Genomic DNA, 16096 nt, shown 5'->3' with positions numbered 1-16096 from the left:
TGTGCTGCAAAGCCCACCAGTGGTCGGCAGAGCTATGGCAACGGCTCCTGAGTCGTGCAAAAAGTTGAAGGGTGTTGGTGAGTCTCGTGCCGTGGCCATTTCTCTCACCTGGGGGGGGGGCAACAAGAGCCCACTTCCCACTTGTGAGCCATAGCACTCCCTGCTCTGCAGCCCCTGGGGGAAGCACGGTATCCAAAAGCACTTTCTCTCTCTTTGCCTTCGTGAAATAGCAGTGTTTGGGCGATGACCTCATGGAGAGGAGGCTGCAGAGCTGCCCTCCTACCAGCAAAACCGCGGGAGGCAGAACGGGGAGAGCTTGCAAACGTCCCAGCCACAAGCAAAGCTTAATTTGGCGGTTGTAATCGCTGAAGACACACACATCTGTAGGAAAGCAGGCTCCCTTCCTCGCAGCGCTCCCAGAAGGACTTGTTTGTTTAATTTTATCTCACAGAGAAAATTATAGAAGGGGAAAAAAAAAAACAACCAGAAATTCACAACCAACCACTCTGTGGTTTTGCTCAGCTGCAGCATCAAATGCCCCAACTGAGCCTGGAGAGTGCTGGGGTGTGCAGCCCTCACCCAACACAGGTATTTATGTTGGGGAATTGGGCACCTGGTGTGGCAGCAGCGTGGGATGTCCTCAGTGCTGGATGTCCCTGCTCCTGCTGGCACGTGCTACCCTCCCACATGGTACTGGGTGAGAAGAGCTGCCTGTGGCCATCCCCAAAGCTGCTGAAGTCTGAATATCATGCTTATCATTCTGCTTAGAAGGCAATGTAGACAGCAAGCAGCTGTCCTGTGCCACCCCACCGTGAGCAAGAGCCCCATGCTTGGAGCACTGCATCCATAAAGAAAGGACATTACCCTGAAGAAGCTTTTGGGATGATGGGGTTCACCAAGGAGCCCAGCACAGCAGCTCATCCTGATGGGTACCAGCAGTGAGCTTTGTGGTGGAGCAGGAGTGGGCCTTGTCTCATCTGGGGGTGAAACACTGGGGCTTTTTGGATGGTTGGTGCTTTGCAGGGCAAAACCCTATCACAGGCATGGCTGGGCAGTGGGTGATGTGTGAATGCCTGCGCTCTGGTTTCAACTCATTTTCTTTGCTGTCATTAGCTGTCATTAGCTTGAATTTCCAAGGGAGCCTGTGCTTGGCATCTGATGATGACATCCTTTAATTTAGCAAATGCAAAAATGGGACCTTTTCCAACCAGAGCAATTAGAAAAGTCCTGCTCCACTCCCATCCATGGTGCAGGATGCTGGCCAGGCATCCTCCCAGTTCCCTTCTGCAGTGGAGACTGCTCACAGTCATCACACCAGTGGGCCCCCCATTCTCACCATCCCCACTCACTCTTCCAGCCAGCAAATCATACTGAGAAGGGCTGGTTGTAGGGCGGGACCTCACATAAGTGCAAAGGGGCTGTGCCCCCCTCTGCCACCCTCCGGCACCACTGCAATCCCATCCCAGCACGGATGCCCCTTTGCCCTGACAAGGCCCTTCTCCACCTCCGGGTTTGCGTCTAACGGCGCGTGTCCCCCCTAAGCTGCTTAATGAGGGTTAAGAGGCTAACAGGCTTATTACCAGCAATTATTTCCATAGCCCTGCAGGTGTCCCTGAAAACAGCAGGGCCTGTGGCTGGGAGCATCCCGCAGGCATCGCCACCAGCCTGTCGCGGTGCTGAGCTTTTTTGTCCTTTTTTTTCCCCACCAAAACCCAGGCTATATCTTTGGTTGGAGGGCAGAACTGGAGGGGTGCATCCCTATAGAAAGCTCCCCCACCCCTGTGCTGTGCTTTGAGAGCAGCTCTGCAGCATCCTTGTGCCGGCAGTCGCCTGGAGACGGCCGTGGTAGGTTGCCACAGCGACAGAGCCGCACTCAGCATCCTCCCGGCTCCGTTGCTGGGCCCAAATTGGGTGAGGAAACAGGTACCCCAGGGCACGGTACCTTGCCAGCAGCAGGGCTGGGGAAACTGAGGCATGGCTGGTGGTGGTGGTGGAGGTGAAGGTGAAGGAGGAGGTTTTGGAAGATGTCATTGGCTGTGAAGGGGCAAAAAGTAGTTGTGATGGGGCTGGTATGGTTGCATGGAGTTGTTGGGGGGGAGAATCAATGTTCAGTGGGGGCAGTGCTGGTGCATCATCTCGGCACAAAGGTCACCCAGCTCCCAGACAAAGTCTGGGCTCCTCACCCCACTGTCCCCAACTGGCTGCAGTGCCAAGAATGGCCCTCTGGAGTTGGGGACCAGCAAGGTCACAGTGATGGCAAAGGTTGATGTGCTCCCCCCAGATCTGAGGACATGTTGCAGTGAAGGAGAGCAGGGTGAAGCTCTTTGAGGTGGTGGTCCTGATGCCCTCTTCAGCACTGCCACAGAGGTCCCACCACCCCAGGGAGCCTATAATTATAGATGACAGCAGCGGAGGGCAAGGGGAGGTTATGTAACTTTGGCATTTGGAAAATTCTTTCTGCTCCCTTATCGGCTTTATAAATACCTCCAGCTCGGCCTCGCCAGGCTGGGGGAAGGCAGTGGCATGGCCTGGTCCCTGTGCCATGCCCATCCAGCCACTGTGCCTCAAGTTTCCTTCTCCCTATAGAGGCCATGCTAGCAGAGGGCTCCTTGCTGCCAGTGTGAACGCTGGGAGATCGTTGTTTTCAACCCCAGCAGCAAATGAAGGTGGATTTTCTTCTAACCCTGGGAAAAGCATGAAGATGTTCTTTGGGTAATGCCCATCACTGAGCTGTGCCTTTGAAGAACCATTCTCCTGCTCTGCATCCTTCAGGCTGCTCCTTCACCTCCCCACCTCTGGTCTGTGCATGTGTTTGCAGAATGCTGGGGGTGACCATCCCTGTCCTCCTCCCCCAGACTCTCTGACACAGCCTGCCCCGGGGGTGCTCAGCCCCAAACATCGCCACTGCCCCGTGGAGGTCAGGAGCCCTCTGCTCCTGGGTGTTTTGCATTTACGCCAATGCAAATTTACCTCCCCATAGGGTGATGGAGGGCAGCCAGGGCCACATCAATATGCTGTTGTGTAACTGTGCATGGTTGCTCACTGGGGGCACGTCCCTGCATCCCACCTGCCACAATGCCACCAGGCCAGTTGCTGCCCCATCTGCAGGGCACCCACTGTGTGGCATCTCCAGAAGATGGGCACAGCCAGGACCTTGGGGGTTAGGTAGGTTGTTTTAATGTGTCATTACTTTTGTCCCTAAAATCTTCCTGTTTTGATTTCACTTTCTGGGGAGGCGATATCCTGCACCTTGCAGAGCTGTGTGTGCATTCACAGCAGTGCATAGTCTCACCAACATCAGACTTTGTTTATTGTAGGGATGGATTTTTTTGTAGGGCTGTCTGAAAGAAAATAGTACTCTGGCTTTCTGCTTTCATGCTTATGTGATTGTGCAGTGTGAGTACCACCTGAATGGTGACCTGGGCTTGCGTGCTCCCAGCATGGCAGATGCTGACACTGGGCAGAGCTTTGACGTCCTGCTGCCGAGGCCACCGGGCTGGTACCCATGGGCAGGGAATGAGGGGGATTAATGCAGCTGCTGATCCCTGATGGCTCAGGGGCTGGGGAGCATTGAGCCTCCCCAGTGTTATGCAACTCTTGCACTAAATCTTCCTCACATCTGATAAAGATGCTCTGTTGTGCCCCAAATACCATGACTTGACTGTGTATTTTGAGTATAGGGTCCTTCCTACAATTTGAGGGTGCCCGGCAATGGGAGGGGAAGGAAGGTGGCACTGCTCAGTATTGCGTCCTGACCAAGTCCCTGGGAAGGAGAGCTCCTCTGGTAGGAGCAGCACCATGAGGGGAACCCTCTGAGGGTGCAAAGGAGACTGAGCAAGGGGAAAGATGGGAGCAGCCAAGCTGTGAAAAGCCCTCTTTCATCTTGAAGATATCAGGCAACATGCTGTGTGTTTATCAGCCCCAGCGGAAGAGGAGGGTGATTTTCCTTCCTCCCCTGAGAAAGGCTTGGAGATGTTTTTGGGGCATGGCAATCATTAAATTGCAGATGCAAAGAACCGCTGTCCTGCTTTGGGCCACTGATTGCCTTGCCCCAGTCTGGGGTCCGATTCCCCAGGCTTGAAGTTGTTGCATCCTTCATGCTGCTCCTTGCCCTCCTGAAAACCTCTGCAATCCCTTTCAAGCTGCTCCTCTCCTGCTCCCCTGAGACTCGCTGCATCCTGGGCACATTCCCACCAAAATATCTCAGGCTTTCTACCACTGAAGTCTCCCACATCGCTCCAGTCCCTCCTGCTCACAATCTCCCCGAAGGTGAGCGTCCCCTTCACTGCCGCCGGCTCCCCACGGCCGCGGCCGAGGTGCCAGATCCTGGACATATAGGGAAGAGCAGCAGCTGTAATCTGAGCTTGCAGCAATTAGCTGGGAGCGCGGCGAAGTCCCCGCCAGCCTCCGCGTTGGGCTCAGCATCTGCGTCGTCCTCGGCCGCTCGTGCTGTCACCGTGAGGTAAGTAGGGCCTGGAGAGCCCAGCGTGGTGCGTCCTTCCCCACGTCCCCATCCTCCTGGGCTCAAGGAGTGTGGGTTGTGCTCTGCTGGCAATGTGATACTCAGGGGTGTTGGAAATGTGGCCGCTTCTTGCGTGGAAATTGGAGTTTTGTCCCAGCGTGGTGAAGGAGTTGGGAAAGGAGGTGTGGGGTGACGGAGATGGGCTGTGCTTCTATACAGGGGTGAGGAATCGCTGCTGCTTGTCTGGAGCAGGAATGCTTGGGTGGAGGATGCTTATGGGAAAGTGGCTGTGCCTGGTTTGTGGCAGTTCATAGCAAAGACTTGCTTGTGTCTCCTCTCGGTTTGCTCAAGTGACTCAAGCATCCCTGATCTGCTCTTGAAGCATGGAAAGATATAGATTTCCCACCAGGAGTATGATGTCACGCAGCTCAAAGTTGTTCTCCCCGCAGTGGCAGCAGCTCTACCGCTGTGGCCAGCAGATCCATTGTGCCCCATAGGATGGTCCTGGCACCTTCCCTTGGCACCTTCCAGTGGTACTTTCCCCATGGCACCTTCCTCAGCGCCCTGTTTTCAGTATAAACATTTCCTGGGCGTGGGTTCTGCCCACACAGATTTCCTTCAAGCTGGAGATGGCTCCTGGGGTGATTTGCATTGAGTGAGAGCATGGGAAACTCCACCTTGGGCTTTCTCTTTATGGGATTTGAAAGAGACTTTGATCCAACCTGGACTGGACCCTATGGCACAGGCATTATTGCACTGTGCAGTGACTCTTAAGATAGTTTGTGCCTGTGACAGCCTGCACTGATAGAACCAGCAGTTCCCGCATGACTGCTAGCTGCAGCAGAGCCCATCAGCGCTGCATCCCATCTCTTTCTGCCAGTGATAGAAATCTGCTTGAAGGCAGTTGTGCTTTTGGTCCCATTGCTCCCTATCTTCCAATGGTGCTTTTTAGCAGTCGGGCGATCCTCCTGGGCCTGGGCAGGAGGGTCAGCACTGTTTCTCCAAACCTTTTGGCATGGGCTGGATGAGAACACTTCATCCTCCGATGGGAACTCGTGTCACCATAGGGTCTCTGGGCAATGACACAACTGGGGCACAGGACAGGCAGAATTGGGGCTGGATGATTTCACCCATGCAGTCATGTGCCCCTGGTCCCACTAGTTTGGGGCACAGCCTGGCTCAGACAATGCCCTGGCAAGGAGCCGGACATGTATCTTGATTTGGGGACAGCGGCACGCGCTGGGCACGCGGGACTGATGGCGGCCACGTGGTAAAGGGGAGTGGATGGGGTGAGGGTGGAGACACCCCAAGGTCACCCACCCAAAAACACCCTCTGGCTCATGGTGTCCAGGGAGGATTTTTGTGGGGAGGATGGAGACCACTGTGGCTGGGGATCTACGCTTCCCACCAGGACTGCAAGCACCCAGCACAGCTTGGCTGGCTGCTATTGCATTTGATTTCTCAGTCACAAGTACCCAAAAACAGGCTCATCTTCCCCAACATCTCACTGACCACATAGCCATCTGCCTTACTCCACAAGGCCAGGTAGAACCAGGCACCTCCATCACTCCTGTCCCAGCTCAAGGAGCTCTGGGGGAAACACCAATGTGTTCTGCCTGCAGGATCATGGCTGAGCCCACCCTGCAGGATAAAATCCCTGTGGGACACATCATGCAGGATGTGGGGTGCTGAGTGGGGCTGGGGGCTTGGTGGGTGTGAGCAGGCTGGGAAACCTCCCCTCCCCCTGACTAAATCCCTTCCCTGGCGCAGGACAGTAGGTTACGGGACTCAAGCAGAGGTTGGATTTAAGGAGATTACAACTTCTCCCCCAGGATAATCTAGAAATTCAATTAAAACTCTCTGTCTCTCTCCTGGGCTGCAGCAGGGCCACGGGGCACCCCACAGCCATGGCTGGGGAGCAGAGGGGAGACCCCCCCGGGCTCAAGCCAGGTAAGGGCTGACACATCACCCTGAGGATTTCCTGGGGGAGGTTTGCCAGGGGGGTAATTAATCCCAGGACTGAGTAAGGGGGAGAGGGGAAGGGGCTGTGGAACCCCAGGGGTTTGGGTGTGCGTGCAGTTGTCTGGCTGCATCCCATGGGGTTTCGTGTGTCTCTCAGTGCTTGTCAACCCTGCCAAAGCCTTCAGCACTTCCCCCCCACCCTTCCACTTGCCCTCATCCTCACCCCTCTCCATGCCCCTCACTATCCGGCACTGCGGATGTGAGCAGACAGACAAACAGCTGAAATATCCCAGGAGATGGGATTTCAGACCCAGCAGGGTGGCTGCGAGCTGGGGGGACCACGGGTGCTGTGGCATTTCCTGACCCCCCTGCGTGCTACAGCAAGGCACTCCCAGGGCCCCCCATTATCGGTATGGGTACTGCTGGGTGCCCTGGTCCCACCATGTCCTTGTACCTCAGTTTCCCTCCTGCGTGCATCATTTAGGCTCGTTGGCAGTGACATGAGGCTCTAGTGAGGTTAGTGAGAGAGGTGCTATTTCCCCACCTTGTCCCTGCTGAAACGGAGCAGATATTTCTCATTAGGAATGCACTGTTGGTGGAGATCTGCCCGTCCTCCCTGTCAGCACGGGGGATGCAGGGGACCATTTATCTTTGGGACTTTGTCAGGGCCTGGCTCGCCTCACGTCGGCTCTTAATTAATTGGAAATGCGCAAAGATGGGATGGCTGTGAGGCGAATGATTCAGGCAGAATAATTCTCTCCCCCAGACCGAGACCGTGCCCTGCATGGGAGCCCTGTGAACCCACAGTTTTACAGATCCCCATCTCTGGATTTCCCCATTGGGACGCCTGCTTCACACTGACATTGCCACCCCACTGCTGGGGCATGAAGGGCATCGCTGTGGGAGATAAGGACGTTATCTCCTGCAGCAGGGCAGGCAGCAGCGACCTCCTTGTGCTGTCCCGTCTGCTCATGGGCTGTCACCTCTGCTATGCCACTTGAATCCACGCACCCCGGGCTGCTCTTCGGAGTAAGGTGTGATGGTAAATGACAGCAGCTCACTCAGTTGCTTGTAACCAACTGTTCCCGGCGCTCTCGCTGTTCATTATTGTAAAATTTAGGCCCTTTTAGAGAAAAATAAATAAAACTAGCAGCGCTGTCGGCGGGTTGTTGAGACGCTGGGGCTCTGCGGGAAGCGGCTCTGCGGTGGGAGCTGGGTGGCTGCAGGCGTCGTTGTTTCTAATGTCAGCTAACGAGCTGGCGTCGGCCGTCGCAGTACAGAGCCCGTGGGGAGCTGGGGGCTGCCCCCTCCTGCTATTAGGGCACAGGAATCCTGTTGGGGTTTCTCTGCGTTAATTCTCTGCTGTGTGTGTTGGGGATGGGGCTCACAGGTTCTGTTAAGGTGTGAGTTTCTTCCCAGGCTGGGATGCTCTGGCAGTCTCGTTGCAGTTGCAGCACCACCAGCGTGGGTCTCAGTGCTGAAATTAAAAGCAAATTCAGCTTTCAGCGAACTCTGTGTTTCAAAACAAAGCTGTGCTAAATAAAGTGAGAGCTGCGATCGAGCGCGTGCTCCGGCACAGCCCCGCTGCGCTGCTCAGTGCAGCTGTGGTTTCCCCGGGGTTCTGCTGCTGTCCCCGGGGCTGGAGCTGCTCCCGGCTGTGGTTTTGTGCTCTCCCCTCTCTCTCCCAGCTTCCCCCCCCCCCCCCCCTTTGCTTTGATCCCGTGTCGTGGTGAGGGTTGTGAGGGTTGGCAGTGCCACAAGAGCTGATCTGGTCTGGGAAAAGTTGGGTGTCGTGACATTGCTTGCAGCACAGGGTGTCCCGTAAACATGGGTGGGGAGAAACGCTGTAGGATGTTGGGGGTGGGGGGAGAAGGAAGGAAGGAAGGGAGGAGAGGGTGAGAGGGAAAGAAGTGGAGGGATGAAAGAAGGAATAAAAGAGAGAGGGAAAGAACAGGAAGGAAGAGAGGGAGGAAGGGAGGGAGGGAGGAAAAGTTATAAAGAGAAAAATGAAAAAAGAAGGAAGAAAAAAAGGGGAAAAGGGAAAGATAAAGTAAGAAAAAGAAATAAGAAAAAAGAAATAGAGAAATAGAGAAGGATGAAAAGAGGAAAGAAGGATCGGGAAGAAAGGAGAAGACAGGAAGGAAGCAGGGGTGAAGGATCAGGAGAGGAAGCAAGAAGGGGGGATGGGCAGTGAAGGGGTGGTGGTGGTGACAGCCCCAGGTCTGCAGTGTCACTGGGCTGAGGCAGTGTCTACACACCACCCAGGCACGTCTTCCCCCCAGCACTGCTAATCCAGCCCCAGCTAATCCTCTCGCAGGTCACCGGGAGCTCATTGCGTTTCGTCCACTGCTCAAATGTATCTAGAATTAATTAAAAAACAAAACAACAACAACAAAAAAAGCAACAGATTTATCCAGAGACAAAAATATGTGGCACATTGCTTGGGGCACTCATATGGGGCTGTGGGGTGAGCTGGGGGGTGATGGAGGGCAGGCAGCCTGGTGTGTCTCCAAATGCTCAGTTCCTTGAAAAAGGAGAGAAAGCCTGTGTAGGTGTAGGCAGTGTGGTTGGGAGGAGGATGTGGGCTGGGGACCAGGCTGGCTGAGCCACCTGCTCAGTCCTTTTAGCTGACAGTGTCCACGGTGTGGTAAATATTAACTTTCAATAGGAATTGTTAATGATAACTGTTGGTATTAACTCTTAATGTCTGTTTTGCTCTTTTCATGTCTGGGCATTCCCAGCAGCAAAGCTGCACTGAGTTTTACCTCCAGAGCCATTGCTCTGTTTGCTGATACCCAAAACTGTGAACAAGGTGCTTGAAAAATCAGCTTTGGGCATAAAACTGCTCATCTGGGCAGCAGCAAGTGGAAATAAGGGACTCGGTGTACAAGATGCAGGCATGCATCAACCTTTTACCAGAACATAGGAAGTATGGGTAGTTTGTTTATTTTCCTGCTGGGCTTCTGCAATGATCCTCCAGTTTCAGGATGGATTTGGGGAGAATTTATGTAAAAGGAAGCCCAGCAGATCACTGCTATCCGGGCTGATGCAGCCCGAGGCAGGCAGTGCCTGGCAATGCTCCCTGGTGCTGGCAGTGATGCTGGGCTGGCCGCCCAGCTTGGCCTGTGTGTAATGGAAAGGGTGTGCTTGTCCCTGCCTGTCCCCAGGGCTCTTGCTGATTGCAGGGATCGAGCGCATCGATCAGGCCAGTGGGTACAGAACAGAGCATACAGCCATGAGCCAGGCACCTCAGGGCTGGGGCAGTGGGGGTCTCTGGGGGGTATGGCAGCAAGGTGTCATCTCCCTTGACAAACCCCACATCATTAAATAATAGTGTTCATGATGGCAGAGGTGGTTTCGGAGACAGTTCTTTGGGATGCTTGGGATGTAGCTTCTCTGCAGTTGCTTTTGTAGCATGATGTGCCTCCTGTTGCCACCCCAGAGGTGCTAAGGATAACAGGATATGGTTGGCTTCCCACACCATGGGGCAAGTGCAAGTCCCTAACCCTGCAGCTGAGCCATCCAGGTGGGATCAAACTAGCTCCTTGTCCCCTAGCAGCACTTCTCCCTTCATAAGACTTGGCCATTTAAGCCTATCTGTGACCAGAGATGGTTCCACATCCCAGTGGACACGTTGGGAAAATTGTTCCCCAGGACATCTGCCCAGAGCGAGTGCCTTCCCGAGGCCATCTCCAACCAGCTGCACGTTGGCTGTGTCCTCTCCCACCCCTGGGCCAGGGAATGGAGGATGTATCCACATCTCTCTATGTTTTCCCTTGACCCTAGAAGAGCTGGTGCTCGGGAGGTCAAGTGACTGCTGCTGTGATGTGCTGGGCAGCAGTCCATCTGGCATGGGCGATGTGAACTGATGGAGCCGCTTTCAAGCGTACCTTTATTAATATCTCTGAGGAAGGAGAGCAGCTTGGCCTCTCTGCTCTCCTCTCCAGCAACCTGACCCTGCTCTGACAGCAGAGCTCACAAGGAATGCAAAGGGGAATGGTATTAAGAGAATCCAGTACAGTCCAAGTTTTCTCATTTGCTGGTGTTGTTGTGGTTCTCAGGACAAAATTTAAGACGTCTTCCTTCCTCACATGTAGTTCTGGGGAGCAGCCTTACCATAGTAAGCAAGGGAAAGGCAGTAAGGGAGGTCTCCACCCTGCATGCAGCCACCACTCAATGGACCCCATTTTTGTCATGAGAGCTAATGGCTCTTTGTTTTCTCATTGCAGAGCCTCTCACGGGACGCTTGTGGTGACGTGGCTGCCAAGACGTGGAAGTGTGGGACTTCTCCTCCACTGCACCAGAATTTGGGGGGTGGGCAGGGGTGGGCCAGGGGGACACCGGGAGTCACAAGACCCTTCCCCTTCACTGTGGGCTTGGCTCAGGGATGACTGCAGGCAGGGTCAACCCTTACAGCATAGTGTCCTCCGAGGAAGACGGACTGAGGTTGACCACCATGCCAGGGATTAACGGTTTTGGCAATGGGAAAATCCACACCAGGAGGAAATGCAGGAACAGGTTTGTAAAGAAGAATGGTCAGTGCAATGTGGAGTTCACCAACATGGATGACAAGCCACAGAGGTACATTGCAGACATGTTCACCACGTGCGTTGACATCCGTTGGAGGTATATGCTCTTGCTCTTCTCCCTGGCATTTCTGGTATCCTGGTTATTGTTTGGGCTGATTTTCTGGCTAATTGCACTCATTCATGGAGATCTAGAAAACCCAGGTGGAGATGATACATTCAAGCCTTGCGTTCTGCAGGTCAATGGCTTTGTGGCTGCTTTTCTGTTCTCCATCGAGACCCAAACGACTATTGGTTACGGCTTCCGCTGTGTGACAGAGGAGTGCCCTCTCGCAGTCTTCATGGTGGTGGTTCAGTCCATCGTGGGGTGTATAATTGACTCTTTCATGATTGGTGCAATAATGGCAAAGATGGCCAGGCCCAAAAAAAGGGCCCAGACGTTACTTTTCAGTCATAATGCAGTTGTGGCAATGAGAGATGGAAAACTCTGCCTGATGTGGAGAGTCGGGAATCTCCGGAAAAGCCACATAGTAGAAGCCCACGTACGAGCTCAATTAATTAAGCCCAGAATCACGGAAGAAGGGGAGTACATCCCACTCGACCAAATAGACATCGACGTGGGGTTTGATAAAGGCTTGGACCGTATCTTTTTGGTGTCCCCCATTACGATTCTCCATGAGATCAACGAAGACAGCCCTCTGTTTGGGATCAGCCGCCAGGACTTGGAGACGGACGACTTTGAGATTGTGGTCATCCTCGAAGGCATGGTAGAAGCCACCGCGATGACGACACAAGCTCGGAGCTCCTACCTGGCCAGCGAGATCCTGTGGGGCCATCGCTTCGAGCCTGTCTTGTTCGAGGAGAAAAACCAGTACAAAGTAGACTATTCTCACTTCCACAAAACATACGAGGTCCCGTCCACGCCCCGCTGCAGCGCCAAGGACTTGGTGGAGAACAAATTCCTGCTGCCCAGCACCAACTCCTTCTGCTATGAGAACGAGCTGGCCTTCATGAGCCGTGATGAGGATGAGGAGGATGATGACAGCAGGGGTTTGGATGACCTGAGCCCAGACAACAGGCACGAGTTCGACCGGCTTCAGGCAACGATAGCGTTGGATCAGAGGTCATACCGGAGGGAGTCAGAAATATGACTCTTGATCCTCTCATTGACTTTTCTGAGGGTATTTTTTTTCCTCCTCTAATCTCTTCCCCTACAACCCGCTCAAATTATGCAGAACAATGCAAGTGCCATAGGAATGCTTGAGAAATTAGTCTTGTTCCTAGTTTTCAGTTTCATCGCAATAACCACTGAGCGGTCTGCAGGAGGGGACGGGGCAGGCACTGCGCTCCCCACACCCTGGGGGGGTTGGAGGGGTCCCGGGGCACATGTGTCCCGTACTGGCTGCAGGGCTGGGCTCTCCCCATGGGGAAAGCGCGAACGTCTTCTTGGAGTCGAGATCCAAATAGAGGAAATATCAGGAAACAAACCTTTATCTTTCTTTTTTTTTTCCTTTTTTCTTTCTTTTTTTTCCTATAACTGAGCTGCAACACAATAAGAATTGCTCCTTCCAGCAGGCAGTGTGATTCAGTTGCACAAGAACAACACTTGAAATACCATGCAACGTTAACGTATTTCTTTTTAATTTGGGGAAAGGTGAGGGGAGGGAGGCGAGAGGGTTTCTAATTTTTTTTTCAACGTAACCTTTGGGAGACTGTTTACCAAGATAATAATAACAATAATATTACTATTAGTAATAATAATAATATTAAATCTGAAAGAAATGATTTGGTATTTTTTAAAAGCGAGCGAGGGAATGAATAAGCCGCAGGGGTCTCTTGAGTGGTGACTTGCTGGGTAGATGCAGGAGCTCAAAGCCAAGGCAGCATCTGATTTTGGGGTGGATTTTTTTTCCACTGGCACTGCTTCATAGGCAGAAAACAGATGTAAGTGGCTGCAGGTCCGTGGCAGTGAAAGCGAGTAGTGTAATTACCAGCAAAGTAGCTAATAAGGAAAAGCCAGACTGCTGTAGAGAGAACCCTTGTAAACACAATAATTAGCCACATTCTGGAAATATTGATCTTCAGGGTGGAAATTGGGCCTGGGGCGTCAGCTGCTGAAGTGCTGCGTCTCCAGTGGGGAATTCATAACTTCCACCAGAACTAGGATGAAAAAATGAAAAGCACAAAAGGCAGACTGGAAAGCTCTCGAATTTGGGTATTTTCCCATTCCACCAACCAATGTGGTACTTTCTCCTTCAAAGAACTATCTGAAATGTGGAAATCAAGGTGAAATGTGTCTTTGCTGGGTTGCATCTCATGTAGCCCAGAAGTAGGATGTGAGCATTGTCCGTGCCGCCTCTGCCAGGCTGGGATTTATGAATTCCCCATTCACTGGAGGGTTCTGTTTGGAGATGGATTCTTTTCCAAAACCAACAGATGCCAGTCAGGAAACTCACAGGTGTCCTGCACATCACCCCGTCCCCATGTCCCAGCCTTGAGGTGGATTGTGCCTTAGAGATGCAAACTCATGCGCGCTCATCCCACACCCATCCCACCCATTCCCATCACTCTGTCCCACCATCTGCTGCCCTTTGGGCTGGTCTTGTTTGCACGCTGGTTTGCCTTTTACTACCATAGAATCATAGAATCGTTAAGGTTGGAAAAGACCACTATGATTACTAGTTCCAACCGTCAACCCATCCACCACCATGCCACCAAACCTTGTCCCTACTATGCCATGAGGCAAACTGTGCCGTGCATGGGAAGCTTTCTCTCCCTTTGCAAGGAGGGAAGTTGGGAAGATGTAGCTCACTGCTCCCCTCACGCTGGAGATGGATATGGCTCCCTGTGCTGCAAGAAGGGCTGGGGTCTTGCACCCAGCTTCAGCCATAAGGGCTTGGGAGAGGGGTCTGCAGCAGTGCTTCAGCTCTCTGGGCTCTTGGCACATTCCTCTCCCCATCCCACTACAGGCAAGCTATGTCCAGGCGTTATAGCCTAGTCTAAATGCCAGCAGCACAGGCAGGATTTGTCCTCAGCCCTCATCCCCCATCTCGTTTTGGCAAAGACTGTCCCAAAGAGGGCTGTCCCACAAACTGGGGATGCACTGGGACTTGCCATTGGGCACCATCCACGACTTTCATCTTTCTGATGAAGTGACGCATTGCCATCCCATCATCTGTCCCTTTGCACCAAGGGGGATGGTTTTGCCCCCCGTGTTTTGCCCCACAGCATCCAGGGGGGTGGGCAGGGCAACAGGGAGGGGGCAGAGAGATTTTGTGTGCGCACTACTTATTTATTTTTTTAAAGAAATGCTTTTAAGTGGTTTTAGGTTCTTTTGAATAACTAATAACTCTATTAAAAGGTGCACATCTTGCTGCTGTAGGATTCTCAGAGGGTTAATTTCTTTATAAATATATATATCTCATGGTAAATATTTGTACAAAAAGAAAAAAAAAAGTGGGGGGAGGGGGGGGGGGGAAGAGAAATAGAGATGTCTTTAAGTAAATTATTGCTTTTAAAGGAACTTATATGATTGTACAGTGTTACCTGGGAGAGTAGAATAATATATACAGAAGTATTTTTAAACTACTGCATAGGGAGGTGGAAGGTGGGGGGGTGGGGGGGAAGGTTGAGCCCAGAGAGGCCAATTTGGGGCTCTCCTCTGTTTGTGTGGATGCATCCCCCCCCTAAACCCCACTGTGAGGCTCTAGCTCTGGTGAGTTGTTGTATCTGCACAGTACAGTCCTTATTCCAGACATGGGTGTGCTGGTACATGGTGTACAGATATCATTTTTGCTTATTGTGAATGCTCAGAGCTCCTGGTTGCTTTATGACCACCACGGAGCACAGTGGAGGCTGCCTCAGTTGGTGGTTTTATTACATGCATTGTGAAAGAGAATTGGGAAAAAAAAAGACAACAAAAAGCCCCAACGTGGTGGTAGCTCCAAGGAATGCATTGGGGTGCTCTCAGGGTCTGGGTTCTGGTGTGGGAGCCCCCAGGAGGGCTGCTCAGAGCTGAGGTGGGGGACTCCCCAACCATCCCCTGTCAAGACCATGGAATACAGCTGGCATTACACTGATCCTTGGAGGATGGGGGAAGTGAGGAAAGCACATCCCCACTCACCCGCCTGGCAGCATCCTATGCTGCATGCCCATAGCCCCCAGCAGCCCTGGGTCAGTGTGAGCCTTGGGTCCTCATAACCCAACGGAGTGCACTTCTCTGTCGTTAGGGCTGGGACAATCACTGAGCGCTTCACCTCCCACAATGTGGTGCCTGCTCAACCTTCAAACCTTTTGTAGGAAATGAATCCAGAGCCACCTTTTCTATCTTTAATAAGGCAGAACAGATACGTTTTATTTTTAAACCCTCCTGCTCTTCTCCTTTCTTTGTGTGCTGACAACCAAAAGAACCCCCCTCCCCCCAACCCCACTCCATTGCCCCATTTCTGTGCTTGAGTGCGTGGCTGGATTCTGCTCTGCCACCCCCCCCCCAATTCAGGGATGTTGCCACTGGGGGTGGGCGCAGGGCTGGGTCTGGACACCTTCCAGCTGTGCACATCTGTCCTGCTGCCCCCATCCCCAGGGTGGGTACCACCTTGGAAAAGCCCCATCTTCCCTCCTCCACCCCCAAAACATGCACCTCAGGGCTCCCTCAGGCTCTGCCCCATGCAATGTGGGGACTGAGGCCGGCCCCCAGTTTGGCAACTGGGAGCACTGGTTTCCCAGGGGTTAAATGGCAGCGTCAGTTTGCTGGGGCCACAGTGATGTGCAGCAGTAGCAAAGTGATGGATGCAATGAAAGTCTCTGTACCTTCTCCACCTCCAGTGTTTCTCTGTCTCATTGCACATATATTTGAGATATATGTGACAATGTATATATATATTTGTAAAATGTATTTCAAATGACAAAAGAAAAAAAAAAAGAAAAAAAAACTGGCCAATTTTATGTTATTTTAAATATATTATATATATTATATATAAGAGTCTCCAAAAGATATAAATAGAATAGAGAAAATAATATAAATATGTAATAAATGTATTTTGATCTATTTAAAATATCTCGCGTCGTGCTGTGTATTTTAAAGACCATGCAGAAGTCTGGCTGTAGAGTACTGGAAATGGGATTTGTAGGTTGTTTGTTGGTATAT

The 16096-nt window shown here is 52.4% G+C and overlaps 1 protein-coding gene across 4 annotated transcripts in view; it reads left to right on the top strand.

Moving 5' to 3' along the window:
• LOC107320769 (ATP-sensitive inward rectifier potassium channel 12) overlaps positions 1 to 16004 on the top strand; it is a 28017-nt gene extending 12013 nt beyond the window's left edge. The window contains exons 1-3 of one of the 4 annotated variants that reach the window (XM_032447653.2): positions 4446 to 4462; positions 6345 to 6412; positions 10654 to 16004. In XM_032447653.2, the coding sequence (XP_032303544.1) occupies positions 10812 to 12101 (1290 nt within the window). In that variant the 5' untranslated portion in view covers positions 4446 to 4462; positions 6345 to 6412; positions 10654 to 10811 and the 3' untranslated portion in view covers positions 12102 to 16004. Of the gene's footprint in view, positions 1 to 4373; positions 4463 to 6344; positions 6413 to 7438; positions 7459 to 10653 lie in introns of those variants that run through there. The other 3 variants (XM_015876976.3, XM_085513897.1, XM_015876975.3) reach the window with 3 other exon arrangements.
• Positions 16005 to 16096: the final 92 nt, after the last annotated feature.

This window comes from Coturnix japonica, chromosome 13 (assembly GCF_054131305.1).
Source record: "Coturnix japonica strain WE chromosome 13, WE-NBRP24, whole genome shotgun sequence".
In the NCBI taxonomy this organism is placed as follows: domain Eukaryota; kingdom Metazoa; phylum Chordata; class Aves; order Galliformes; family Phasianidae; genus Coturnix; species Coturnix japonica.
Note: the sequence above shows the minus strand (reverse complement) of the source record. Positions and strands in the feature narration are given on the sequence as shown.